At 47.8% G+C, this 27,235-nt stretch overlaps 1 protein-coding gene across 2 annotated transcripts in view; it reads left to right on the top strand.

Moving 5' to 3' along the window:
- MPP3 (MAGUK p55 scaffold protein 3) overlaps positions 1 to 27,235 on the top strand; it is a 77,148-nt gene that overhangs the window by 41,170 nt on the left and 8,743 nt on the right. Inside the window, exons 10-17 of one of the 2 annotated variants that reach the window (XM_006125715.5) lie at positions 3,516 to 3,712; positions 9,212 to 9,276; positions 12,148 to 12,168; positions 14,317 to 14,358; positions 16,654 to 16,809; positions 18,015 to 18,095; positions 18,793 to 18,886; positions 21,883 to 21,991. In XM_006125715.5, the coding sequence (XP_006125777.2) occupies positions 3,516 to 3,712; positions 9,212 to 9,276; positions 12,148 to 12,168; positions 14,317 to 14,358; positions 16,654 to 16,809; positions 18,015 to 18,095; positions 18,793 to 18,886; positions 21,883 to 21,991 (765 nt within the window). The remainder of the gene's footprint in view (positions 1 to 3,515; positions 3,713 to 9,211; positions 9,277 to 12,147; positions 12,169 to 14,316; positions 14,359 to 16,653; positions 16,810 to 18,014; positions 18,096 to 18,792; positions 18,887 to 21,882; positions 21,992 to 27,235) is intronic. The other variant, XM_006125717.5, reaches the window with a different exon arrangement.

Here is a 27,235-nt window from a genome sequence, read left to right as displayed (position 1 = left end):
GTTCTGCTAAAGAGAAATAATTTGGATGGTTCCAGGCTGTAGGTGAACTAGGGATGTAAAATCCTGGTTAATCAGTTAACCTGTTAAATCTTAGGTTTAACTGGTTAATCAGTTAAGTGGGATCCTGGCAGCAAGAGCCAGCAGCCCTGGGTTTTGGGTGGGGCAGCTTCTGCTCTCAGCCCCCTTTCCACAAGGCTCCCAGCTGCTGCTGCTGGCTCCCCTGAACCGGGCGACGGGGGGGAGCAGCAGGAGCCAGCAGCCATGTGAAGGCGGGGGGGGGGGGGAGGGGGAAGGGCGTATCCTGCTCCCACCTCCATCCCCTTGTGTGCAGGTGACTGGCTCCTACTTTCAGCTCTCCATGCATGGGGCTGGAGCAGCCCTCTTTCTGCAGCTCCTCCTGGGTACCCCTTACCTGGTACCCGGCAAGCATCACCAACCAGTTACCAGTTCACATTCCTAATGTGGACACGAATTTTGCGACACGCTGGGGTATAAATCTTCTCCACACTAGGATGAAAAACCCACGTGGACCCTGCTGCCCCGCGCTGTATGTTCCTTAAAATTTAATCCGCACCCATTTCAGAACGGATCAACGTGCACAGCAGGCGCGAGGGGGGGAGAGGTTCGCGTTGGCTTACCAGGAAGTAAGCTTCAGATTAGCCTCCGCTCCTGACGCATCTTCCTTCGTCGCATTTCCAATACCCAGCTGTTCCTCTCGCGCCGTAAAGCCACCGCTCTTCTCCCGGCCTGCGTCACTCTCACGCTGACGACTGCAAGCGCCTCCTTGCTGGCCTGCTGGAAAGCGTCTCAGGGCAAAATGCTGCTGCCATCTTCCTGGCACGTAGCTTGGACTGCTCTACCCCGTTCCCTCTGAGTGCCCTCCACAGGCTCCAGCTGCTTCACTGCATCAGTGCAGATGTCCAGCCCTCCCCTGTAAGACTTCCTCTTATCCTCACGTCAGGCAAGGCCAGGGTTTGGTTGTGGGGGGGCTGACGCTCCCCCTCCCCCGATTCATATAGGGAGGCTGTGACGGCGCGTTGGGTGTCCCCCGTCTCCTGCACCCCGAAATGGCACAAACAGACTGCACCAGCTGGTGGAAGAGAGGAATTTTATTTCCTCTCCAGGTTACAGCACAGCACAGATGTAGTCTGGTCACAGAGCTGGGCTAGGATGCCTCAGGCCCCCTTGAGATGGGGGGAGACTGGGCCCCTAAACTCCAGCCCCTTTCCCTAGGCTGTCTCCTCCATGCTTCCAGCCAGCAACTCACTAACTCTCTTCCAGCCCTGCCCCCCAGCCAGGGCAGCATTCCACCTTCCTTTGTTCCTCTCCATGGGGGGTGTCTGGCCACACTGGTTTGCATAGTGACTCATCCTGTTTTGCTGGGTCGTGGTACCCACAGCAGCCAGTGGGGGTTACCCCAGAGCCAGCAGCATAGAAACCAGCCAGGTACCCCCACTACGTCACAGTGGCATAAACAGAATTCCTCCTAAACGGGAAGAGCTGAGGCCACCAAATTCGGTGTGCAGCTTCCTCTTGTCGTCACTTACAGCGTGGGAAAGGGTTTGGTTGTGGGTGGGAGGGGGGCAGCATTGAAGCTTCCCCTCTGTGTATACAGGGTCACATAAAACCACACCGAAAAGAGACAGAATCAGCAGGCTGGTGAAAGGGGCTAGCTGGGTATTCCTCCCCCCCCCCCCATCCAAGACTGCCCCAGCCTCAAGCCTCCCACCCTCCAGGCACCCTTAAAAGTGGGGGGAACTGAAGCTCTCCCTCTCCCCCTCCCCCTCCCCCATTCATACGGGAACATTGCTGGCTGTTCCCCTTTGTCGGGGAGCGAGGGGAAAGTGCCCAGTTTGCTGTATTCCTCACTCTGGCTGGGGCGCGCAGGGGGCAGATGAATCTGGACCTGTCCCAGTTGGGAGACATGCACCCCTCCCCCAGCTAAGGCTGCTGGAACTGCCTTGGCCATGGAGAGGTGCTTCTCACCTGGCCCCAAGCTGCTGCGTTGGGAGAGGGCTGGGGTTCTCCTCTCTCCCCGGGGCAGCCTCCCTCCTGAACCCCTGATAGCTAGTCTTACCTCAGGGCAGTGATTTTAATGAAGGGAAAAAAAAGAGTTAAGGACTTGTACAGTGTTAGGTAAATCTTCTCGGCAATTCATAAATCCACTTTAGATCCTTTCCGAGATTTTCTGCAAGTTGCATTTCTCTTATGATTCCCACAGTAAGAGGCCTAATAATATTTGGCTGATTGCTTGTTACAGAGCCTTCCAGATCTGGTATCTGTTTGTGTAGTGCAAAACCAGTCGTACAAGATTGGATACAGCTTTTACAAGTAGTAAATCTATTACCAAACTTCTGTTCCAGTTACTCTTTCTATAGTGCCCCCTCCCTCATCCCTTTCCTTATCTTCCTTCTGTCTAGTTGTTGCAGTTTGTTCTACTGAGGGCATGTCTACATGTTCACAAAACTTATGTCAACACCCAAAAATCGACAAAAAAATTGCCAGAGGGTGTTCACACTTGCTCCCCCTGTTGACAGATCATGTCCAGATTGGGGGCACCATCGTCGACGGTGTGAGTAGTGCACCATGGGTACATATCCCACAGTGCCATGTTATGGGAAGGCAGAACTGATCCTTGTGCATCTTGGGATTTCCTCCTCAGTTCTCCCATAGCCTCTTTAGCTGCCCGGAGTGGCATCATGAATAGCTCTGAGCTCTCTGTGCTGAGGAATGTCAAAGCAGCACAGCGTCTGTCTCCCACCCCCTGCAGCAGCGGTTCCTAGTGGAGGGCAGAACAGGAACAGTCCAATGATTTGCTCTTTGTTTGCTCCCCAATTGGAGCAGCTCATTCAGACACTTCCCACAGCTTTGAAAGGGAAGGGGGTGCATGCTTGCAGGGCAGCAGAGATCACAAAACACTGAGCAGAGCCATCAGTGCAGGCATTGTGGGATACTGGCAGAAGCAGAGCAGAGCATTATGGGATACTTGCAGAAGCCAGTTTTGTTGACAAAACAAACAGCAGAGTCTACATTGGCTCTTTGTCAACGATAAAGGGAGGGTTAAAGAAAAAAGTCTCTTGTAGGGGGCGAAAGTTTTTTGTCGGCAAAACTCAGCATTTTCCCCAACGAAAGTCTCATGGCAGTGTGAATGCTCTCCCTGTTATGTCCACAAAAGGCAGTTTTTGGCAACAAAAGTTGGTAGTGTAGACAAAACCAGAGCGGTGTCCGTTGGGACTGTCTTTGCAGATGCTTATGCCCAGCACAGTGTGACCCTAGTTCTTTTGTGGGTCTTGCTCTGCTACCACAATACTTCATTTTTCTATGTGTTACGAGAGTCACATTTTCTACAGCCGGAGATGTCTGCAAGTCAGACTTGTCTATAATCTTGATACTCTTCCATCTTTGTGTGAAACCCTACCATATGCACCAGCGTTCAGGGCTGGGGAAAGATTCTAAAAGCGCTTAAAAATTCTACAAGGGAGAAGAAGCAAAGAGTGTGTTGTTTTTTCTTGAAGGTTTTTATGAGGGCGCTCTTCTCCTATAATCCAAAAGAGGACAAAGCCATTCCCTGCCAGGAGGCAGGGTTGCCGTTTCAGAAGAGGCACATCTTAGAAGTGGTGAGCCAGGATGATCCCACATGGTGGCAAGCAAAGCGTGTTGGCGATACCAACCTCAGGGCGGGATTGATCCCTTCAGAACAATTCCAAGAAAGGTTTGTCGGTGACAGTTGTGGGATGGTTCATTCATTAGCCATATCATAACGTGACATTATTTTTGTGCTGCTTTTAGTGCATCAGCACTTTGTTTGGAGACATTACTCCTTCTTAAAAGCATTAACTATAGGACATGCTAGACTGGCTTAGACCAGAAAGCTATCTACTCTGGCATCCTGTCTCTGAAATTGGCTACTACCAACAGCTCTAGAGAAAGGTACTAAAATCCTCCCAAATTGACAAATTACACAAATAATTTTCCTAACGGAGGCTGTAAATGGATAGTTTACGTCCAGATGCATGAAAGCTGATATAGTTTCTTCTTTATTTATCTAGTGGAAGTGTCTCTCCTTTGCATTTTTATAAGTTCTTGACTTTATGGATACCACGTGGTAATGAGTTCCACAGGCACCTTATATATTGCATCACAAGTATTCTCATTGATTCAATGTTAGAAATACTTTACACAGGAAGCTGTTTTGTGATTACAACTCATTTTATCTCTCTGTGCTTCACGTTTCTCCTCTACAAAATGGAAACCCTTCTAATATCTTCTCCAGAGTGAGGGTTTTGATGATACATTTAATTTGAAGGTTAAATGCGTGTGTAGAAGGGGCGGTCTGAGTGGACTATGTTACGCAAGGCAGCTGTCAGAGTGGTGAAGCAAAATGCCTTTCCTTTGTGTTAGGCAAGAAGACTGCATAGTTTAGTTCAGTGGTTTTCAAACTTAGGTTCATGACCCAGTACTGGGTGGGAATGTCGGGCGCTGGATCTCATTGTTCCAGAGGGATCAGGTGACCCAGTGGGGGGGCTGAGGCAGCAACCTGCCTGTCCTGGTGCCACAGACTGCACTACGTCCCAGAAGCAGCCAGCAGCAGGCCCGGCTTCTAGATTGGGAGATAGGAGCACACAGAGCCCTGCACACTGCCCCTGCCCCGAGCACTAGCTCCGCACTCCCATGGGCTAGGAACCTGCTTCTGGGGTGCAGCCTGGTCTGCAGTGCCAGGAGAGGCAGGAAGCTGCCATAGCACCCCCGCTACCCCACTCAAGGTAAGCCCCTCCTGCCCCAGCCCTGACCCCCCTCCAAGGCCAGAGCCTCCTCCTATAGCCCAAAGCTCCCATCCCCAGCCCCACCTCGGAGCTCGCACTCCAGTCAAATTCTGTTGGGTTGCAGCATCAACCATTTTCTTCAACTGGGTCATGAAGAAAAAAGTTTGAACCCCCTGGTTTAGGTTACGTGACAAATCTTGTAACCTCAATACTTGTAGCAAACAAGATTTAATGTTGGTTGTTTTTACCGACTTAGCGTTTTGGCCGCTTCCAGACAGACGTGAGATGGAACGTGGAAGAAAGGTGGCCAGTGCTGGTACCATGGGTGGTGGGTGAACTGACTTGGGGAGGCTAGCTTCGAGCCCCGCCCCTTCTGCCTGATGCCCCGCCCCATCCATGCCCAGCAGAGCCCAGCCCCCACTGTGGCCACTGGCCCCTGCCCTGTGCCCCCATCCCACCCCATGTGGCCTCTGGCCCCTGCCTCAGACTAGCTCCTCCCCCACCAAACGCCAAGGTGGATGGTCTGTGTGGCTCCATTCTTCCCAGCCTTCGAGGGTGGTGTTGCCAGGTAACCTGATGTGACGGCGTGTTGGGGTTCCCCCGTCTCCTGTACCCCTGTAGTGGCACAAACTGACTCCACCAGCCAGTAGAATAGAGGGAGTTTATTGCTCTCCACGATACAGCACAGGTGTAATCTGGTTACAGGAACTGGGGCTAGGAGGCCTCAGGGCCCCCTCCTTGAGATGGAGGGTGGCTGGGCCCTACAATCCCAGGCCCCTCCCTAGCTCCTTCTCCCCTGCTTCCCAGATAGCAACTAACCAACTCTCTTCCAGCCCTGCCCCCCAGCCAGGGGCGGCATTCCACCTTCCTTTGTTTCTCTCCCTGGGGGGTAGCTGGTCAGACAGGTTTGGAGCCCTCTTTGCATAATGACTCACCCCCTGCCCTGCTGGGCCATGCTACAGACAGCAGAGGTCGCCCACAGCCCACTGCCCAGCATAGCAACCAGCAGGTTACCCCCCACTATGTCACACCTGACCCCAGCCTTCCTGACCGCAGAACACAGGAAGGCCAGGCAGCCACAGGCGAGCCGGCTGCCTGCAGAGCAGAAGCAGGAAGAAGTCTGGCGGAGTGTGGGGCCTTATAGGGGAGGCTCTGCCTCCCCCCCAGCCTCTGATCCCAGCCACCCATGCCTGGCGCACCATTTCTTACATAAAAATGATGTAAATTGAATAAGCCATGTAGAAATGACTAAGCTGCAGCAAGACGCTTGTTTAGCCGCCTAGTTCGCAATTCCAGTCTGCAGTGGGTAACACCAATGAGGAAACAGCCGTTTCAGCCTGCAGCAGATAGATTTAAGCCCACAAAAAACAGAATAAACCAAACGTGGGTTTGGCATGATGATAAATTAAGATGCTGTTGAGAGACATGATAGATGGAGAAAGCAAAACATTGGCTGGAATGGTCCAGGATACCGGAGAGAGGATCCCGAACTGCTGCTTTTTCAAGAATAAAGAGAAACAAGTAATAAATAGACTATAACATGGAACCCACATAGTGAGCAAGATAAACTGCAGCCAGTTTTTGTAGTCTAGCATGTGGCCACTGTCAGATACTTGCCTATGGGGCTAGGTGGATTAATTGTCCTGATCCAGCATGGCCAGTCTTCTAATGGACCTGAGAAGCTTTCTAAGGACCTGATTGTACTTGCTCCTGAGCACCACAGGCTGTTATATTGTGACCTCTTTGCATCTCCTAAGCCATGCCAGAACCGACCCCCACCACCTTACCTTCAGGGCATCTCTTATTCTGCCTTCCACCGGGGGAGCCTGTGTGTTGGCTATCCTGCTGCTATAAGAGTAGGGAAGGCTTGAACCCACCACCCTGCCCGCCCCAGGCAAGTGCCCTATGTCCTGCCACAACCCACCCCACTGCCTCTCCTTTAAGGTGTCCCTTATCCTGCCTCTTTCGGAGTGGGTGGGGTTTGAGCCTCCCCACCCCACCTGAGCACCCTATCCCCTAGGCCACGCCAGAACCCACCCCACTGCCTTACCTTCAGGGCGTCCCTTATCCAGCCTTCCACCAGGACAGCCTGTGTGTTGGCTATCCCGCCTTTCCCAAAGTGTGTGTGTGTGGGGGGTGTTTGAACCCCCCCATGATTTCTAATACTGAGCCCCTCCTTCCGAGAGAGGAGGCTCTGAGCCCGGTACAGGGCAGACCAACGTGCACGGACCAAGGTCTTTTCCCTTTACACCCACTGTTGCCAGTTCAAGCAGCGTCTCTTCCCTCTACTTAGCAGGCCAAGTTTTGTTCTTTTTCCAGGTGGTTTCTGACTGGGTTTAAGTTGAGCCGGGAAGCCTTTGTCACCTGACTTGTCCAAAGCCACCTTTGTCACTTGGAGATAAGTCCAGAAGCTGCCTCAAAGACTTCCCACTGTCATTTGGGGTTCATTACAGACATCCCCCTCAAGAGCTGCTACTGCCTGCGGATGGGGAGGGCAAAGGGAGCAACTGCCCCAGGGCCTGGCAATTCAAAGAGCCCCTGGCCCTTTAAATCTCAAACAGAGCCTCAGGTGGTACGCTCCAGATGGAGCGCTGGGGGCCATTGCAGCACAGTGCTGAGGACTGGCTGTCCTAGCCTTGCCCCTTCTGTCCAAGGCCCTGCCCCTTCCACCTGAGGCCCCGCCCCCTCTGAGAGCATGAAGTCACTCCCCCCCCCTCACCTTGCCGAGTGGTCTGGCTATTCAGTCAGCCCCCCCTGCCACTGGAATTTGGGGCACAGCTCTACTATTGCTGCTGGGAGCCAAAGATGAGGGGAAATGCTTCCAAATGGTTCCCGTTTTGGTTGAGAAGACCTGAAAGAGGCCACCCTGAAGAACGACTAAGGTCCAGATAGAGAGAAACTCCCGTGGAGAATCACCGCAGCTGCTGAGATGGGAACAAAGAGAAACTACTCCAAGTGCTTTCGTTTTTCCTGCAGGACGGTGGGGGTTCCCCATTCTGCTTCTGGGAACCAGTGAGACCAGAACTGCCTGCCCAGTTTACCACTTCTATAGGGGAGAATTACTGCAGCAGAAGCAGAGTGTAGCAATTAAGGCTTCCTCTTGTGGTAATGTTCTAGGCTCTTTTGAAGTTTCCCTGACAGACGTGGTTGCTTTATGGAAAGATGAGGAGAGTTTGAAAGGGGCTCTTGCCTGCAAACGCAACAGCTGAACCTTGCCGCAAATGGCGGTATCTTAGAACAGCCTGTGATTGTTGAAGAGAAGCAGGCAGACGGCTCCTGCAATGATTTCAAAAGCCCTGTCACGTATTTTGTACTAATACTGAGCTTTACACACGTCAAGTTCTTAACACAATAACAGAAAAGCATCAGCTTTTACCTTCGACTAAAATACGAAGGGTGGTTGTCAGACGGGTGCCTCGCTCTTTAAATGCAAAGAGGTTGGTGGTGTAGGATGAAAATTTTCACACTGGCAACAAAGCCGTGTGGTGCTGTTACACTGCTGCTAGCTGCCAAGCATCTTGCCTTCATAAAGTACTGACATTTGAATTAAAAATTAATCTGTAATAATCTCCGCCGCCAAACGTATCGGAACCAGGTCCTTGCAAGACTCGCTAAATTGAACCCCAAGAGATCGATCTCCGCAGCATCGATTTCTTGGTAAGTGAAGACCAGCCTTCAGCATTTGAGTATTTGGCTCATTTATAGTGATAGAAATGTAGCCGTGTTAGTCTGGTGAAGCTGGAACAAAAAACAGGACTATGTAGCACTTTAAAGACTAACAAGATGGTTTATTAGGTGATGAGCTTTCATGGGCCAGACTCACTTCCTCAGATCAAATAGTGGAAGAAAATTGTCACAATTGTCATAATTGGCTCATTTATAGCTGTCTCAGTCTCTACACAAGATCCGCTTCCAGCTAGCTCAGTTGGTATGTTTGATTTTTATGGACTAAGCATGAAGCTCCAAGACCATCCAGCAGGACCTGGGTAATTTCTGAATGTCGTATCTTTGAATTCTAATAATTGGGCTGAATAGTGATCTACACGGTTAATTATTCATTGAATTCAGTAAGGTTGGAGAACACGATAGTAGCTTATAAAACGTGAGAATGAAATCAGGATGCTTCGGTTTTTGTTTTATTTTTTTGGTACAGAGATGGGAAAAAAAAAACCAGTGGGAATAGAAACACTTTTCATACTTTCATCTGTATTTCTGGTATATTTATCTTTTGGCATCTTTTTCCACCTGTTACCCAGCAATGACAATTTGAAGTCATTACATTTAATATTTAAAAACCGCATCTAAGCCAGAATCAGATAAGTTTGCCTGTTGCCAAGTGTTGCCAGAAAAAGCTTTGAAACTTCATCCTCCGTACCATCATATGTATAACCTGTCTCTCTATAAAATTCTTTTTATACGTCACTCATGTGTAACTATTTAATATTTAGGCGTTTGAATTATAGAAGAACTATAGGCACTCTGCAAAACTCGAAAACTGTAAAGAAGCCATTATGTAAGTTTCAACAGATCTTTATTTCTTCAATGAATTCACTGTTGATATGGAAACTTTTCAGTAGGTTGCCGTGATTTTACTCATGTGCTTAAATATTTTTGTATACTCATAGATAATGTTCATGATGATTAGCTGTCACTTGCAATGTTCCCTCTAATCTTTTCCATCCAGGTGTAGATTTTTTTTTATGGTCAGCCAGGCATATACAGATATGCACTGCTAGGAGAAACACAAACCTAGCTACGGGTGCTCTGCTGATCAGCTGGGCGGCATAGGAATCTTTCCTGAGTGGGCTGCATTAGATACGGAAGGGTTTGGGTTTGAGTATTGTCATTCCCAAGCATTCAAAAATGAAAATAAAAAAGAAGAGTGAGCCCCCCAAAGTCATGAGATTTGACCTTAAAGTCAAGAGATTTTAAAGATGATAAACTTTAGATTTGTTATTTACTAGCTGGGCTTTGTGCTTCAGAGGTGTTTGTGGATAGGAACAGGGGGGTCACATTTTTAAAGTTTTCTTTGCACCCGTAAGGGCTGGAAATGGGCTTAAAGCTAAGAAAAGAGGGGAAAGGGGAAGCTAAGATTCTCACATATTCTTAGGATTTAAAAAGCTGGGGGAGGGGGTTCAAGACCCTTACAAAATAATCCAAGATTGATGATTTAAAAACAAACAAATGAAAACAAAGTGTCAGGAACATTTCCCCCTTCTGGCCTTCAAGGAGAATTCAGCATCAGTGTCCTATTTCTTGGCATCTGTGCCATAGGAAGGCTTCCTTTAGCATGTGAAAGGGAAGAGTTATTGAATGTTTATTTGCAGCAGCTGCTGCTAATGAGATGGGGCGGGACGGATCTGAAAGAAGCAAATGATACACTCTCTGGGGTCATAGACTGTAGGATAAAGGCAGTTCTGTGTTACCACTAAGGCTATGTCTAGACTGCAGCACTTTTCCGGGAAATGGTATCTCGGAAAAGCAATGCTGCGTCCAAGGAACGCGTCTGCTTTTCTGAAAAAATTTCGGAAAAGCGAACTCGCTCTTTCACCATCGCTCTAAACCTTGTTCTACAAGTAATAACGGATGTGTCGAAAGAGCAGGTTTTCCCGAAATTTGGTGCCGTGTAGACACGGCAAATTTTGGAAAGGCCTCTTTCGACAGAAAAGTGGAAAAAGACACAAATTGTGGTTTGCAATCTGCGTATCTTTTTCCGACTGACCTTTGTAGTCTAGACGTAGCCCAAGTGCAGCTGGTTAAATACTGTCCTTTCATGGTTACCTTCAGCTCTTCTTGGAGTAAGAAAGCCACGTGCATAAGTGAGGGTCCAGCGGAGGGCAACCAAAATGATTAGGGGGCTGGAGCATATGACTTATGAGGAGAGGCTGAGGGACTTGGGTCTGTTTAGTCTGCAGAAGCGAAGAGTGAGGGGGGATTTGAGAGCAGCCTTCAACTTCCTGAAGGGAGCTTCCAAAGAGGATGGAGAGAAGCTGTTCACAGTAGTGATGAATGGCAGAACAAGGAGCAATGGTCTCAAGTTGTGGTGGGAGAGGTCCAGGTGGGATATTAGGAAAAACTATTTCACTAGGAGGGTGGTGAGGCACTGGAATGGGTTACCTAGGGAAGTAGTGGAGTCTCCATCCCTAGGGGTGTTTAAGTCTAGGCTTGACAAAGCCCTGGCTGGGTTGATTTAGTTGGGATTGGTCCTGCCTAGAGCAGGGGGCTGGACTTGACGACCTTCTGAGGTCTCTTCCAGTTCTATGATTCTATGAGGCTAGAATTTGCCCCAGAATTGCCAGATTCCTGTAGAACAAGGGATCTCAAACTCCCTGCCCACGGGCCAGTCCTAACCAGGGGAGGGGCTGTCTGTTACCAGCTCCCAAGCTCCGCCCCTTCCTGCCATCACCCTTCCCTCATGGCACCTTGTCCCTCTACACACGGCTTTGGGGACCACCAAGGGGCCTGGCACTATGTGGTAGCAGTGGTTGCCCCTCTTCCCCCTCCCGTGGTGGCAGGAGCTGCAGGGGAAGTGGATCGCATTGGGGGCTGCTCTTTCTCTGCTGCGCTCAGTTCCCCCACCGCTCTGCCCACCACGAGGCGGTGTGACCACGTCAGGCCTCCCCGATGACCCCCAATGCCATGTGCTTGGGAGACGAGGTGCCACCCGGGGGAGAGGTTGGGACGATGACGGGAAGGGGCGGGACTTAGGGGCTGGTAACAGACCAGGGCTCCCTTGCCTGCTGGGAGTCTTGGACTAGTCTGTGCAATGGCTCCATCCGGCCCAGCCCGCAGGCCTGGAGTTTGACCCCCTGAGGTAAAATGAAAGAGGCTGCTGCACACTAGCTGAGACTGTTGGAAAGCAAAGTATGCACGTGTTCAGAAACCAAGCAAAGAAAGCTAGGTCTCAACCTGTTTGCTCTGTGCCCCCCCTCTGCTCCCTGCAGCCAGAGAGTTTTTGGTCTCTCCCCCACCATCTGCTTTCTTTCTCAGTGCTATGTATACATCCACTAGCTACAGAGAGGACAGAGCGTACACACCAGGCAGCTGTCGGACAAGTTTATACATCAGTGTTTCCAAATAAAACTGTTTCGGTTAGCTTTTGTTTGGCTGCATACAATGCCGACAGCGTCCTGCCTCCTACTGCTTTTAATAGGACGCTCTGAAGGTAACCAATTAACCAGAGCTGCTGGATTTAATACAACGCTTTTGCAAAGGTTCCTGGGCTAGTGGGAAATATTAAGGGGAAAACCATCACTTCACAGAGTCTTTTAGTATCATTTTACTGACTAGCCTCACAACCAAGAGAATTTCTTCTGTTGTGATGATCGCTCATGTATCTGCCCATTTTTAACTGTCTCCCCTCTATCTTTTATGCTAACGACAGATGATCAGTCTTCTGAGAAAGGTAGGTTCTCTGCTTATCCTCATGTGGGCAAGCAAGGCCTTTTCCTAAGCAGGCAGGAACTCCCAGAGCAAAGGGGATAATTTGCTTCGTCCGCCATTTTTTTGTGAATGAGAATTACCTTCCAAGTTTCTATAAAAATACTCCTGTTTCCAGTTTACTCATGTTTCCAGTTTAATCTAGGATGAGTGCTTTTGTTAGCTGCTGTTTGGCCAAATCCTGTGTTAATTTATACCTGCTACATCCTGCTCAGGTCCACAGGGATGAGCAGAAATTACAAATAGATGCTGAACTTGTTGCATTTGGAGTTATTAAAAATAGTTGCTTGGACACTTTTTGGGACACCAGTATCAATTTTGTTTAATTTTCTTAGCTAGTAATTTGGACTGCATTTCACTATGTTCCTTTCATTCTAATCAACGGGATTAAGTTCATGTTGTTTATAAACTCCCTTGTGTCTTATTAAACAGCAGGGAGGTTCTTAATTAATGGCTCTTCCTACAGATACCCTTTTCTAAAGGAACACGTTCAATGTGAGAGAATATCTCTGGAATTAAATTTCAACGTCTCTGACTTTGCTTGTGGTACAAATTGCATTCTGTCATCAGCTATCCAATAACTTAGCTTTCGAGCTTCAGAGGGGTAGCAGAGTTAGTCTGTAACTGGAAAAACTTAAACAACAAATAGTCTTACAGCACCTTAGAGACTAAGAAAGCATGTAGATGGTATCATGAGCTTTCCTGGGGCACAACCCACTTCTTCAGATGAAAACTTTTGGGGAGAGGTGTCTAGGAGGGAGGAAGAGAAGGAAGAAGCTAGTTAGCAGTGATAAGGGGTGGAAAAGGTTCCTTTAACAGTGGATCTTTACACTTGAAGTTACCACAAATACCTTATGTTACAGCAACCATAGTATTTCACTATTATGCACCTACATTGAAAAAAGAAACTGAACTGACATGCAAGTATTAGATAGAAAAAAGCTGTTAGTTTGGACTGGCATCTCCTGTTATTTAAGGATTTGATCATACAAGACACTGAGTATTTACTCACTTAAGTAAAGTCGGTACATTGCCTTGAATGTGTGCAAAGTTTTGCGTGAGTGCAAAGTATGAAATGCCACGTGGTTTTCATTTGCTAGGCGATCAAGTACAACAACTTTTTAGTGTTTTACTGTGTATACATATTATGTTCTACAGATTCTAGTTCTCACATTTTTATTGTGCATGCTCTTGGCTTGTATATTTTATTATAAATGTAGGAGCTAGAGATCCGAAGTCGGTGTCACTCATATGATATCATGTTTCTTGTCTATCTGGAAAAAGAACAGCACAGAAAAAAACATTAACTAAAAAGGAGAGTCAGCAAGTTTAGGGATCAGAGTGATGCTTCATCTTTGATGATGTCACTCTCATGCGGAGAGGCGCTGGAGTCTTAACAAGAAGCAAAGGCCTGGAATATTAGATCAATTTCAAACCTATATACCAGAGCAGTGACAGAATAAATACCAGCCCTTTCTCTGTGGTGGTGTGTTTTCATGGGCATATGAGTGAACATATAAGCAATATAAATACAGGTTGAACCTCTCTAGTCCGGCTTCCTTGGCACCTAAGCAGTGCAGAACCAGAGAATTTGCTGAACCACAGGAAGTCAATTTTGTCTAGCCGCGTTACCAGCACTTCCACTGCTTGCTGGGCTCTTAGTAGACAATTAGGGGTAAATTAGAGCTAAATCACAGCACAGAGCACTGAGAGCCAGGACCAGTGGCTGTAAGCAAACTTTGTGGGACCACGGGAAACTTGGCCACACCCATAATAAATGGACACGCAGCTCACTAAAGTCATGCCAGACCACGGATGTGTGTCAGTGTGTGCGACAATAGGGAGCGTCAACCTGTACTAATATGAACTGCACAGATGTGGTGAACAATAATTGTTTTTTCTGAGAGACATTGTCTGAGGTGTTAAATGGGAATCTCCAGTGGAGATGCTAATTTAATGGCATTTTATATAGATCATGAGCCATGGCCTACAGTAGTTCTGTCATTAATACTTGTGTGTATTGATAGTACAAGATGGAGAGCTTTCCTCCAAACCAGATAACGTACTCAGCGTAACGTCTCTCTTCCCCTTCTCTCATCTTCTTTATTAACAGCGGACTGTGACTGTGAGGGATATTTCAATGGACAATATATAGGTGAGGGACCTAATTCCCATTCCTCTTTCCTGTAATATATGGTGTGTCTAATAATGTGCTTCTGTTTACATCAGTAGTTGCTTTTCATCTGAATTGGTTTCAGGTGAGTTGGTAACGAGAATCCCACAAGGCCCCGGACAGAGCCAGAGCTGAACACCAAATTAAATGATTCAAGAATTCATTCCAAAGCAGCCCCTTTGTGATGGAGACTCAAATACCTCTTTCCCCTGCAGTTTTCCACCTGATAAGCAAACGCAGGTAGTTGTCATGAACGTCCCATGAGGGATGTTGGAGTTTAACTCTCTCAGAGGGGTAGCCATGTTAGTCGGTAACTTTAAAAAGAACGAGTAGTCTTGTGGCACCTTAGCCCTGGTCTGCACTAGGGAGTTATTTTGAAATAACAAGTGGAGCATTCACACAATGATTATTGTTATTTCAAAATAAGGGGCTGGTTATTTCATAATAATAATTCTTGCTTTCCACTAGGAATAGCGCTTATTTTGAAATAGTTATTTTGAAATAGCGGTAGTGTGGGCACTCCACTGGTGCTATATCAAAATAATTATTCCCCGGAGTCATTCAAAGTAATGACTCCCCAATGCTCCTTGGGGCTCTAAGTTGAGGTATCGTGTCCATATGAACAGAGCCTGCCTCGGCCTAATTTCAAGGCTTCCCTGTAGGATGGTCACGCTATTTCGAAATAATTATTTCAGGGGTTATTATTTTGAAACTAGACAATTAGCCCGTCATAAGATGGGATTTTCAGGTTCTTCCTCCACATTGGTCTTCTCTCCTGAGCCTCCGATCTCTCGCTCCGTGTCTCTTTCTCTCTCTCTCCTCCTCTTCCTCCTCCTGCCTCCCCCCTCTCTCAGCTCTCCTCTGTCTTCTGCCTCTCTCTCTTTCTCTTCTCCCCCTCCTGCCTCTCACTCTCTCTCTGCTCTCCTCTGTCTCTGTCGGGGATGCACGCTCATTCAGGCCCCGCCCCATGGGCGTGTATGCCACTGCCCCGCCCCCCTTTGCCTTCTGCCACGGTGCTCAGCCGACTTCTGCGCTGCTCAGCCGGGCCGCCGCGCGGGAGCAAGTGGCACAAACAGCCTCTCTCTCTCTCTTCTCCTCCTACTGCCTGGCCCCCTCTCTCTCAGCTCTCGTCCACCTCCTGCCTCCCTCTCCGTCTCTCTCTCTTTCTCTTCTCCCCCTCCCGCCTCTCACTCTGTGTTTCTCTTCTCCTCCTGCTGTGTCTCTCGCTGTCCTCCGCCTCCTCCATTCTCCTCTCTGTCTCCTCTGCATCCTCTGCATGTGCTTCGCTTTCCTTCTTTGAATCCAGCACCCTTTCCTGACGTCAGAGATGGAGGCTCATCCAGGCCCCATGCCCTTGCTCTTCCCTCTGGGTGGCGCTGTTGCCTCCTACCGTGGCGCTCGGCTGACATGCCCTTAGAGACATATGTAGTATCATGAGCTTTTGTGGGCAAAACCCACTTCTTCAGATGAGCTGGAAGCTAGGTTGGAAATAACAGGAACCCAGAATTTATAACAGAAAAAGAAGTTACCTGTCAATAGCAGTACCGGTGCTAATTAGACTCATTGAGTGGGTTGGAAGTGTGCCATCCTTAACTTTTGATGTAAATGAGGTGTTAAATGCATGGAAGGCAGGCTTTATAATGGGGCATCTAGTTAATATCTTTCTTCAAGCCCAGGGAAACAATGTCAAATTTGCATATGAAGGTCAATTCCGTACTCTCTCTCTGTAATTGGCTTGTGAAATTCCTTTGTAGAAGAATAGCTACTTTTAAATCCATTGATGAGTGCCCAGGCAGATGCTTATCTGTTAATGTTATCGGTTAAACTGTACCCTGCCCCCACGGAGGCAGCTTTCCTGCGCCAGCAAAGCCACCTCCCCAGAGCAGAGCCAGCAGCCCCTGCTCCTGGGGGCAGCTTTACTGTGGGTCTGTGGTATGAGGCTTACTTAAGCTTTATACTCTAGAGTCTGCGGCACGTGTAACCACTAAGATTTTTTTAACAGTTACATGGTTCCCTTATCAAACAACTTTTAACGTCCCGATTTCCCACGGAATAGTATGTATTTATGCTACAGTGGGGGTTAATTGCAGCCATTTATGGAGCTGGGAATTCTTCTAGTCCCACCTTCTCCATCATTATAAACCAACTGGGGCACATGGTGCTTAACAACAAGCCAGTCGCCATCGTATTGAAAGGCCTCAGAATTCTTGGTTCAAAAGAAGCTGAGAGGGTTGGCTAGGAAGATACATCATTGAATGTTTATGTTTTGCTCTTTAGCTGGTTTGAGGAGGAGCTTTCGGTTGAGCCGAAAGGAGAAACACAACAACCACAATGAGACAAAGCAAACAGATGTCGCTGAGTTCCTAACATACGAAGAAGTCACTAAATATCAGCCGCAGCTGGGAGAGAAGCCGAGATTGGTGGTTTTAATTGGTATGTCAGAGCTGGTCAGAAATTTTCTGTCCAAAATTTTCAGAGGACGATGCCTTTAAAAAAAAAAGACTTTTAAAATGAAAAGCTGAAAAAAATCCCCCCAGAAGCCACAAAGCAGTATTCCAGGTCTTGGCAAGGTCCTGTATTTACTGATTTCCTGCCAAGATGTTTGGACCAGGACCTAAGTGTTCTTAGGCTGTTAGAATAGTTTATGAAGAATTGGGTTTGTTTAGTCTGGAAGAGAGAAGACCAAGAGGGGACATAACAGCTTTCAGGCATCTAAAAGAGAGTTACAAGGAGGAGGGAGACAAATTTATCCTCCTTAACCTCTGAGGATAGGACAAGTAGCAATGGACTTAAATTGCAGCAAGGGAGGTTTAGCTTCTGGTTCTAGTATTCTATGATTCTATGTCAGAAAAAAGGCGGCTCAGTTAGGCTATGTCTACACTGGCGGGTTATTGCGCAAGAACAGCCATTCTTCTGGAAAGCGTCCACACTGCCCGCCTGCTCTCGCGCAAGAAGATTTACAGTACGGCATGGTAAGAAAGGGCTTCTTGCTCAAGATCTATGCTCTTTTTTAACAGGTGTAAGCCCTCTTGCACAGGAGCTCTTGCACAAGAGGGCAGTGTGGACGCTTGGCAGGGGTTTCTTGTGCAAGAAAGCCCTATGGCTAAAATGGCCATGAGCGCTTTCTTGCGCAAGAGAGCATCTACACTCCCATGTATGCTCTTGTGCAAAAGCACAGCTGGCACATGGCAGTGTGGATGTTTTCTTGTGCAAGAGTTCTTGCAGAAGAACCCTTGCGCAAGATGTTCTTGCGCAAGAAGCCGCCACTGTAGATATAGCCTTAGATTTTCTGCATTTGTTCCATAAGCTGAGCATCTCTGATTCTAGGTATTTTCCTAGGGTAGCTTAGAATCTGGGGATATCCTGGAAAACGAAATGCTATGACCATAGTGTTTCTGCTGTCATGCCTGGATAAATATCTGGCCTCCTACTGCTTAAAAGTCAAGCTGCCGCAAGTAATGCTCTTTAAAGTAGAATGGGATGGGACAGGAATTTTTGCTGTGCCAAGAACAGATTTCTGTAAGCCTTCTTCTACATCCTCTTTGTGCAACTGGAAAAATAGCCCGTTGATTTATTCTGTTTGCGGTATTTCTTTCAGCCTTTCCCCAAATGTCCATTTTCATTTCCTCATTGCTCAGGTTCTTTGGGAGCCAGACTCAATGAGCTGAAGCAGAAAGTTGTGTCAGAGAATCCACAGGAGTATGGTGTTGCAGTTCCACGTAAGTAACATTAACAAGAATCTGGTGTCCCCACTATATGCTGCGTGCACTCATGCAGTGATTAATCTCACCTCTGTCCACTCTGTTCCTGTTCCCACTATATTTACATAATTTTTTTCAGAAGCAGCTCAAATTCTTCCCCCTCCTTTTGGAGGGTCTGCATTTTTCTCTCTGATTGACTCGGTATATCGCCCCCCTCTCTCTGGCATGCACCAAATTTGGAATCTTGTCAACTTGTTTGATTTCTATCATTATGCTTCCCCATAGGGACAGATTGCGTCTCTCAATATCCATAAAAACATGAAATTGACAATGGGGGAAGGAATTAGAGTGTAAATCTCAAAAGGTGGAATTAAAATGGGACATTTCTTCTGATTCGGCAAAGAAGAGAAATTTAGGCTTATTTAATGATGATGGTGCTGGATTAGTCACAGAGTTTTAATTCAATTTAATTAAAGACAAAAAAGTTACCCCTAGGAAGTACAGAGCAATGAAGCAGGCAAATGTCTTAAGACAAAGGACTGATATTTTGAAGCCTCGATTAACATGTTAATTCTCTCCATACCTACTGAGCCACAGTGATGTGGGAGCTTGTGTGTCTATTTAGTTTTGGAGACACGAAAACCCGAGGCAAATCAGCATCCAATGTCTGCAAACCCCATATTTGATGTTCATTATACTGTTTCCTGTCTTCCAGATACAACAAGGTCGAAGAAAAGTCATGAAAAAGAGGGGGTGGAATACAATTTTGTCTCTAAGCAATCCTTCGAAATGGATGTACAGCATAACAAGTAGGTTCGCTTTAACATTCAGAAATAGTGTGGCTGGAGCTACAGCATGTGGCGTGTCAAAATGTAGACTATGTGCACACCTACTTCAGTGCAATAATGGGATGGGACCATTTTTCCAGTAAACAGTTGGTTTCAGTTTGCGTATCAATACACTCAAAGCCTGCGGGAAAGACAGGTTAGGAACAGTAGGTTGGAAAGAGGCTCCCAATTTAAACCTCCCTAGAACTGTGTTTCTCAAAGTGGTCCACAGACTCACTCTGAGAAAGCTGCTATCACGCCTCCCTGGTTTGTTTACTTACCGGCTTCACAGACATAGAACCTCATGGCGCCTAGTGGCTGAGGTTCGCCATTTGCAGCCACGGGGAACTGCGGGAAGCAGCTTTCGCAGAGTGAGTCCGTGGACCACTTCGAGGAACCATGCCCTAGAAGCTTGAAAAGTAAAATTGTTTTCCTGGCTATCTTTATACTGGTCTCTGCAGAAAACGTGAGGTTTCCTCTCACCCTTCTCTAGATTTAGAATTCAGCTGAAACTACCGTAGCACTTTTCCTTTAAAAACGAGTGGCATCTTAGGGTGTGTCTAGACTACAGGGTTTTGTTGACAAAAGTGGACTTTTGTCGACAAAACTAAACCTGCGTCTACACTACCGCTGAGTTCTGTCGACATAACGTCGACAGAACTCAGCAGTTTTGTTGACGCTGGTAAACCTCATTTTATGAGGAATAATGTCTTGTTGACAGAGTTCTGTCAATAGAAGGCATTATTGCATCTAAACTGTCCTTTGCGTCCACACTGTTATGTCGACAAAGCAGCTTGCTTTGTCGACAGAACTGAATGTAGTCTAGACGCTCTTTGTCGACAGAAGCTTTGTCGACAGTATCTGCCGACAAAACTTCTGTCGACAAAAGCCTGTAGTCTAGACGTACCCTTAGAGACTAACAAAAATATATGGAATCATGAGCTTTCATCAGATGAATTGGAGTGGAAATAACAGAAATCAAGAGATATTAGCCTCATTAACACAGGTCCTACAATTGACAGGCACATCTTCTGCTGTTATATATAGATCTACGTGTGTGTGTGTGTGTGTGTGTATATATATATATATATATATACATACACATACTTATTTCCACTCCATTTCATCTGAGGAAGTGGGTTTTGCCCATAGAAGCTCATAATTCTATATATTGTGGTTCGTTTCTAAGGGTACGTCTAGACTACATGCCTCTGTCGCCAGAGGCATGTAGATTAGGCTACCAGACATAGGAAAATGAAGCGGCGATTTAAATAATCGCCGCTTCATTTAAATTTACATGGCTGATCAGCTGTTTGTCGGCTCAGCGTGATAGTCTGGACGCGCAGGTGTCAACATCAAAGGTATTTGTTGACCACCCAGATAAACCTCCTGGGATGAGGTTTACCTGGGTGGTCGACAAATACCTTTGATGTCGGCAGGGGAGCGTCCAGACTATCGCGCTGAGCCGACAAACAGCTGATCAGCTGTTTGTTGGCTCACCGCAGCAGCCATGTAAATTTAAATGAAGCGGCGATTATTTAAATCGCCGCTTCATTTTCCTATGTCGGGTAGCCTAATCTACATGCCTCTGGTGACAGAGGCATGTAGTCTAGACGTACCCTTAGGTGCCACAGGCCCACTCATTGTTTTCATCCGATGAATTACCTGTCAATTGTAGGAGCCATGTTAATGAAGGTAATTAAGTGGGCTGGATGTATCAGCCTTACTGATGATCGCTGATGCCCTGGGAAAAGGATGGCCATTAAGCCCCCAGAAGATTCACCAGAGCATGACGTTCAGAGACTTGTAGCTGGCCTAAAAGAGTAGAGGTTTTGTTGAGACTGTGATGATAATGGTTAGACACCAAACTGATGCATAGAGCTCAGTTTGCTTTCCCCGTTGTCATACGGAATAGGTTTGAGGTACCTCTGATGTTGGTCTTAGAGCATGTCTACATTTGCACCCTCTTTCGAGAGAGGGATGCAAATGCAGCTGAGCAAAATTGCAAATGAAGCACAGATTTGAATTTCCCACGCTTCATTTGCATAATTGCGGACCGCCGCTATTCCGAAATACCCTATTTCAAAATAACAAACGCTGGGGGTGCAGACTGTGGGTCGAGGTTGGGGATGAAGGTGTTAGGGTGGGGCAGGAAGTTGGGGCACGGGGAGGTGGGATGAAGGCTCCAGGTGGTGCTTACATGAAGCAGCTCCCGGAAGCAGCGATACGCCGCCTCTCTGGCTCTTACATGGATATACAGCCTGCCCCGTCCACAGACGACATTGCTCACTCCCACAGCTCCCAGTGGCTGCAGTTCCCAGCCAATGGGAGCCGCAGAGCCAACACGCAGGGCGGGTGCAACATGCAGAGCTGGATGCCCTTACACGTAGGAGCCATAGCAGAGACATGCCGCTGCTTCTGTGAGGCAAGGAGTCTGCCTTAGCCTCACCCCACTGCCAACCAGACTTTTAACAGCCCGGGCAGCAATGCTAGTGACTGGACACCAGGTAAGGGGGTCACCCATTGGTGCTGAAAGTAGGGGTGCTGCCACATCTCCAGGCTTAAAGGGGCTTCCATTATCTGGAGCGTTTAATGTCAGCGTTCCCTGTAAGCTGAGTGCTTGGGCAGCCATCCAGGAGAGATTCCAGTGCTTCCCAGCTGATTAGCAGAGCGGCCATAGCCGGCAGCATGTGTTTCTATTGGTGGTGCACATCTGCACCTGCCTCGGTGTCCATGTAAAAATTTATTCCCCACATGGATGGAAAAAAATGAGAAGGAACATTGTTTACAGTTAAGTTCAGTGACTTGCCCCCCCCCCCAATGTGAAAATTGTTCCTGATCCCTTAGAGACCCCTGCTTTTCACAACTCCCTGAAATTTGAAAAATGTAAAAAAAAAAAAAAAACAGCTGTCAAAGTTCTTGAGTTTCCTTTGCTTTATGACATCGAGTCATGGAGGACGACTACTTTAACGTTTCAGGTTTGTTGAACACGGTGAATACAAAGAGAATCTGTATGGAACTAGTCTCGAGGCAATCCAATCTGTGATGGCCAAAAATAAAGTTTGTTTGGTGGACGTGGTACCGGAAGTAAGTACAGCTGCTTTTAAAATGGCTTCTGATTGGGGGCGGGAGGCAGCCTCGCCCCAGTGGTCAGGAATAACATGAGCACGCAGCAGTAGCCAGCCCGCTCAGTAAACTAAAATGTGTGTGGTGGGCAAGAAATTGTAAACAACTCGCTTAGCCCTTCCCTCTGTGAATCCTGCGTTCCCCAGGCACATGCTGTATCCTCTAGTCCACTCAAGAACCCACCCCACCTCCCTACCTTCAGAGGGTCCCTTATCCTGTGTTGGCTGTCTGGTTGCTCCCAGGGTGGCAGGGGGGCACCCAATCTCGATTTTCCCCTGTCTCTTACTTAAGTAGTAGGCGATTTATCCATCGTTGTGCGGGTCCTTAACTCAGTTAAGGGATTTTTTGAAAATTAAAATAAACTGTCCAGTTTCATTTGAATCATTGGTCGGAGGTGGGGGTGGGGGTCAGGGGCTCAGGATGCTGGCTGACCCGGGGAGAGAGGACAACCCCAGCCCTCCGTCACTGCAGCAGCTTGGGCCAGGTGAAAAGCGCCTCTCCATGGCTGCTGCATCTCCAGCGGGCACAGCCGGAGGAGGGGTGCATGTGGCAGGTCCCAGGTTTGTCTTGCGCTTCCCAGCCAGAGTGAGGAATGCCGCAAACGGCACTTTCCCCTCGCTCCCTAACAAAGGGGAACAGCCGGCAATGTCCCCGTAGGAATCGGAGGGAGGAGGGGGCACTTCAGTCCCAACCTCCACCATCCCTAAATGATGCCTGTGGGGGGAGTGGCTCAAGGCTGGAACAGAGCTCAATCAGCCCCTTTCCCCTGCTTGGTGGTTTTGTCTCTCTTTTTTTTCTGTCTGGTTTTCTGAGCAGCAATCCCATTCCAGGCACGTCCCATTTTCCTGGCACCACCAAACCCAGCCCTTGTTTTAAGTTGTGATAAGAGGAAGCTGCCTACCGAATTGGGTGGCCCTAACTCATGGGTTCCCAAACTGGGGGGGTGTAAAGAAATTCCAGGGGGGCGCAAGGTGACCCAGTCTCCCCCCCTTCAATCCTCCTCCTTAAGTTTTGCTGCTATAATTGTTTTTCAGCCCCAGCCAGTCCCCTTTTTTCCCCCTCTCAACAAGTTTTGCTGCTATTGGGTGGGGGGCGTGAGGGTTTCTCAAAAATCAAAAAGGGGGCGTGATGCCAAAAAGTTTGGGACCCACTGCCCTAGCTCTTACCATTCAGGGGGAATCCTTGAACAGACAGACAGTCAAACTCTTTCAAATATATAGTAGATTTGAACATTTCTGTTGAAGAAACTCGGCCTTTCAAACATGTTGCAGGTTTTCCTCTTTGACTTTTCGTTATTAAGGGCCTTACCCAGCTCCTTTTGAAACCTGCTGCACTTCACATAGCTGGATCAAGTGCTGTTTGTAGTCTAGCTGGCCACCAAAGTCAGACGGTATTATTCCTGCTTGCTGATTGGATGACAAACAGAATAAAAGCCTAACATGACATGGCAAATGACATTAGTGATTAAAGTAGCAGTGGGCAATAAAACGACGGCGGTACACCAGGGTTTGCCCATGGTGGGCTGCTGTTGCTATTACCTGTGCCTCCACAGTTAAAGGCGACTGTAACTCCTATTAGCTGCAGATCGCCATTGCTGGTCAATAGGAAATACAGGAGGTGGAACAGACTGGGACACCACTTCCCAAAGCTCCCATTGGCTGGGAAAGGCAATCTGCAGCCAACAGAAGCTGCAATCGCTGGTACTTGCGGAGGTGCAGGTAAATATAGCGGCGGCAGCCTGCCGGGGGCTAACCCTGGGGTGCCAGATCTGGCCCACAGTTTGGTATTTGCCCACTCCTGAATTAAAGGATGCATAGCAAGAACAACAGGGGTGCATGCATATTCTGGGTTTCTTTATGAAGCCCTGCCATTCCCTAAACATTCATGCTAAGAAAAATGTTAGAGACTAGCCATTCAGAATGTGAATGAATGCTCAGGGACACGGCTTTGCAGTATTTAACCAGTCTTAAACGTGGTCCTGGTTCCGAAGGGGAGAAATAATAGAAGTGGAGCCTTTTGCTGTTGGAATTGTATCTAGCTGTGAGTAGGACAGAGAAAAAACAGCATAATCTGTTCTGATGGTAAGTTGCAAATCAAATTTAACACTATAAAAAGTCAAATACACTGTGTTCAAACAGCAAAACACGAACATTGTAAAAAAAAAAACTACTAGAGGGTGCAAATAAACTTTTCTCCAAGCTTTATTGGTGAAAATGTATCATTCTTCTGTCAAAACTTTACTAGAGATCTACTGATTTCCTCTGCATTTTTTCAGCTTTCTGCATTGCATGATTAATTTACAAGTCATATAAGGATTAAGGAAAACACTGTAAGACTTTATGGTTGAGATGGCATCTGATGTTTTACACCAGGGGTGGACAATAATTTTTGGTGGGGTGCCACTCCAAGAGTTTGGAAAGTGGTCAAGGGCCGCATTTTTCTGTGGAGGAGATGCGGGGTCTAGGATGGAGGTTGGATGCAGAAGGGTGCACAGGGTAAGGGAGTGGGTAAGTGAGGTCTGAGAATGAGTTGTGAAGAAGGGGGTTGTGACCTGGGTTAGGGGATTGGGGTGCAGGGCCAGGGAAGGAGTATGGGTGCAGGAGAGGTTTCTGGCCTGGGTGAGGAGCTTTAGGCGGGGGTGCAAAGTTTGGGTGGGAATTGTGACCTGGGAGAAAGGGAAAAAGGGGGTTTGGGTGGTGAAGTGGGGCAGGGAAATGGGGTGCAGGATCTGGGAGGGTGTTTGGGTGCAGGGGAGGATTCTGGCTTGGGGGAGGAGTGTAAGAGGGGGTACAAAGTCTGGGAGAGAGTTGTGACCGAGGGCGGGAGTGGCAGAGGGTTTGGATGGTGACCTGGGGGAGGGAGCTGGGGTGCAGGAGGGGCAGGCTCTGGCTGGGAGGCACTTACCTAAGTGTCTCCTGGCCAGCAGCCCTGCAGCAGCCCAAGACAGGCTGGGCTCCCTGCCTGCTGCAGCCCTAGGCTGCTTGAAACTGTAGGAGGGGGAAGTGGCTTACGTTGCCCCCATCCCTCAGGCCGCTCTCTCAGCTCCTATTGTTTAGTAGCAAAAGCACAGGAATAAGATTTTAAAGATCTATTCCCAGCTGTGCAATAACTTCCAGTGTGCCTTTCGGACAGTTTTCAAAATTTTGGCTTGGGGCCCACCTTGCTTAACACAGACCTTTCTGTGGACTACCAGCCAATCACCCATGATAAAATGGGTGCAGGAGAAGGTGAGGATGTGGGGTCTGGCTGGGAGGGAGGGTGCAGGAGCAGACTGAGGGTGGGAGATAGGGTACAGGAGCGGGCTGGGGTTGGGGGGGCTGTGAGGGAGGGTGCAGGAGTGGGGTGGGGCCGGGTGGTTTTGGCAGGAGGGGAGCGCATGAGGGAAATGGGGGGGTGTCTTTGCATGAGAGGATGGGGATGCTTACCTGGCTCCGTGTCCCCTGCCACTCCCAGGCTCTGCCCCCTGCTGCTCCCATTGGCCATAAATTCTGGCCAATGGGAACAAAACACAGTTTCCTGCGCTGCTGTTCCCCAGGCCAGGGGAACTCCAGCCTCCAAGGCTCGGGGCTCACCAGAGAAGAGGGGGGCAATGTGAGGCTGGAGCACCAGAGCAGGCTTCCTACTGCAGCAGGGGGGTGGGGCAGGAGCGCCAAGCTCACAGCCCACCTGCAAGATGGTCAGACCTCACTTTGAGAACCACTGCTTTAGGCACATGATTAGTTCTCTTAATCAGTCTCTCTGACATGGGTGTTATGAGAAGGAATCTTATTACCCTCATTTCAAAGATGGAGAAACTGAGACAGCACCTCATTAATGTTTATAAAGGGCTTTGGGGTCTTCAGCTGAACATGCTGTGTCATGAGGACATTATTACAATTAAACCTTCTCATCTCCCCAGTGCAAGAGAAATGCCAATTTCCTGCCAGGTGCCACTTCAGATTTCTCTCTCATTTAATTAATCCACGAGGATTCCTGACACCGGGGGTCGGAGATAGCAGATGGTTGCACTAGACTTTTTTTTGTAGTTCTGTGTCTCTTCAGAAGGGGCATGAACTAGACCGTGGACCTATGCTCCATACTAGCCTCCTCAATTTTACAACATGTCCCTGTATAATATTTTATAAGCCATCAACGTTACTAGAAAAGCAAACTCAAAATAGCCTGGCATGAATATACTATGGAGGTCTGTGAAAGGTGTAAATGAAGACTAAAACTGTATCTTTTCCTCATACGTTGTCCTCTTTATGGAAAAATTGGGACTGGGACTTCCCAGCGTAAAAAAGAGGAGAGTAAGGGGGGATATGATAGAGGTCTATACAATCTGGACAGGTATGGGGAAAGTGAATAAGGAAAAGTTATTTACTTGTTCCCATAACATAAGAACTAGGAGTCACCAAATGAAATGATCCGTAGCAGGTTTAAAACAAACAAAAAAGAAGTATTTCTTCACACAGCACACAGTCAGCCTGTGGAACTCCTTGCCAGAGGAGGTTGTGCAGACCAGGACTTGAACAGGTTTCAAAAAAGATCTGGTTAAATTCAAGGAGGCTAGGTCCATCGATACTTATTAGCCAGGACGAGTAGGTACTCTGTCTGTCAGAGCTTGGGAATGGGCGACAGGAGAGAGATCACTTGATGAGTCCCTGTTCTGTTCATTCCCTCTGGGGCACCTGGCATTGGCCACTGGTGGCAGACAGGACATTGGGCTAGATGGACCTTTGGTCTGACCCTATCTGGCCGTTCTTCTGTTCTGAAAATGTCTCTGCTGGATTGTTCGTGAGCTAAGTAAATATCTTTAATTTCTTCTAGGATGAATAATGCTATTTACAGTCCTGGCCAACTGCGCTACACAAAGCAACGATGCTTTCCTGTTTTGGGAACCCAGCCCGAGTGCTGGCTCAGCAGAACTGGACTGTACACAGTTGCTGAGCCTCACTGAACAAACATCAAAGTGTGTCCTAAAAGCTCCAGTATCTTACACCATTATTGCTTCTTATGAAAGAGCTTGCCCTTGCAGTAGGAAAAACGCACACACATCCTCTTTTCCTCTGTAAGCCCATATGGAACGTTTCCTATCATACATAGGTATTGAATTCTCAGTCAACATGAAAAGTGTCGTTTTAGGAAGTCACTGGGTCAGTGGATGACCCGGGTCACATGTCTGGGGTTAGGAAATAACTTTAAATACTCCTGTTATTTTATTTG

This window comes from Pelodiscus sinensis, chromosome 29, assembly GCF_052426305.1.
Source record: "Pelodiscus sinensis isolate ZL-2025 chromosome 29, ASM5242630v1, whole genome shotgun sequence".
NCBI lineage: Eukaryota > Metazoa > Chordata > Testudines > Trionychidae > Pelodiscus > Pelodiscus sinensis.
Note: the sequence above shows the minus strand (reverse complement) of the source record. Positions and strands in the feature narration are given on the sequence as shown.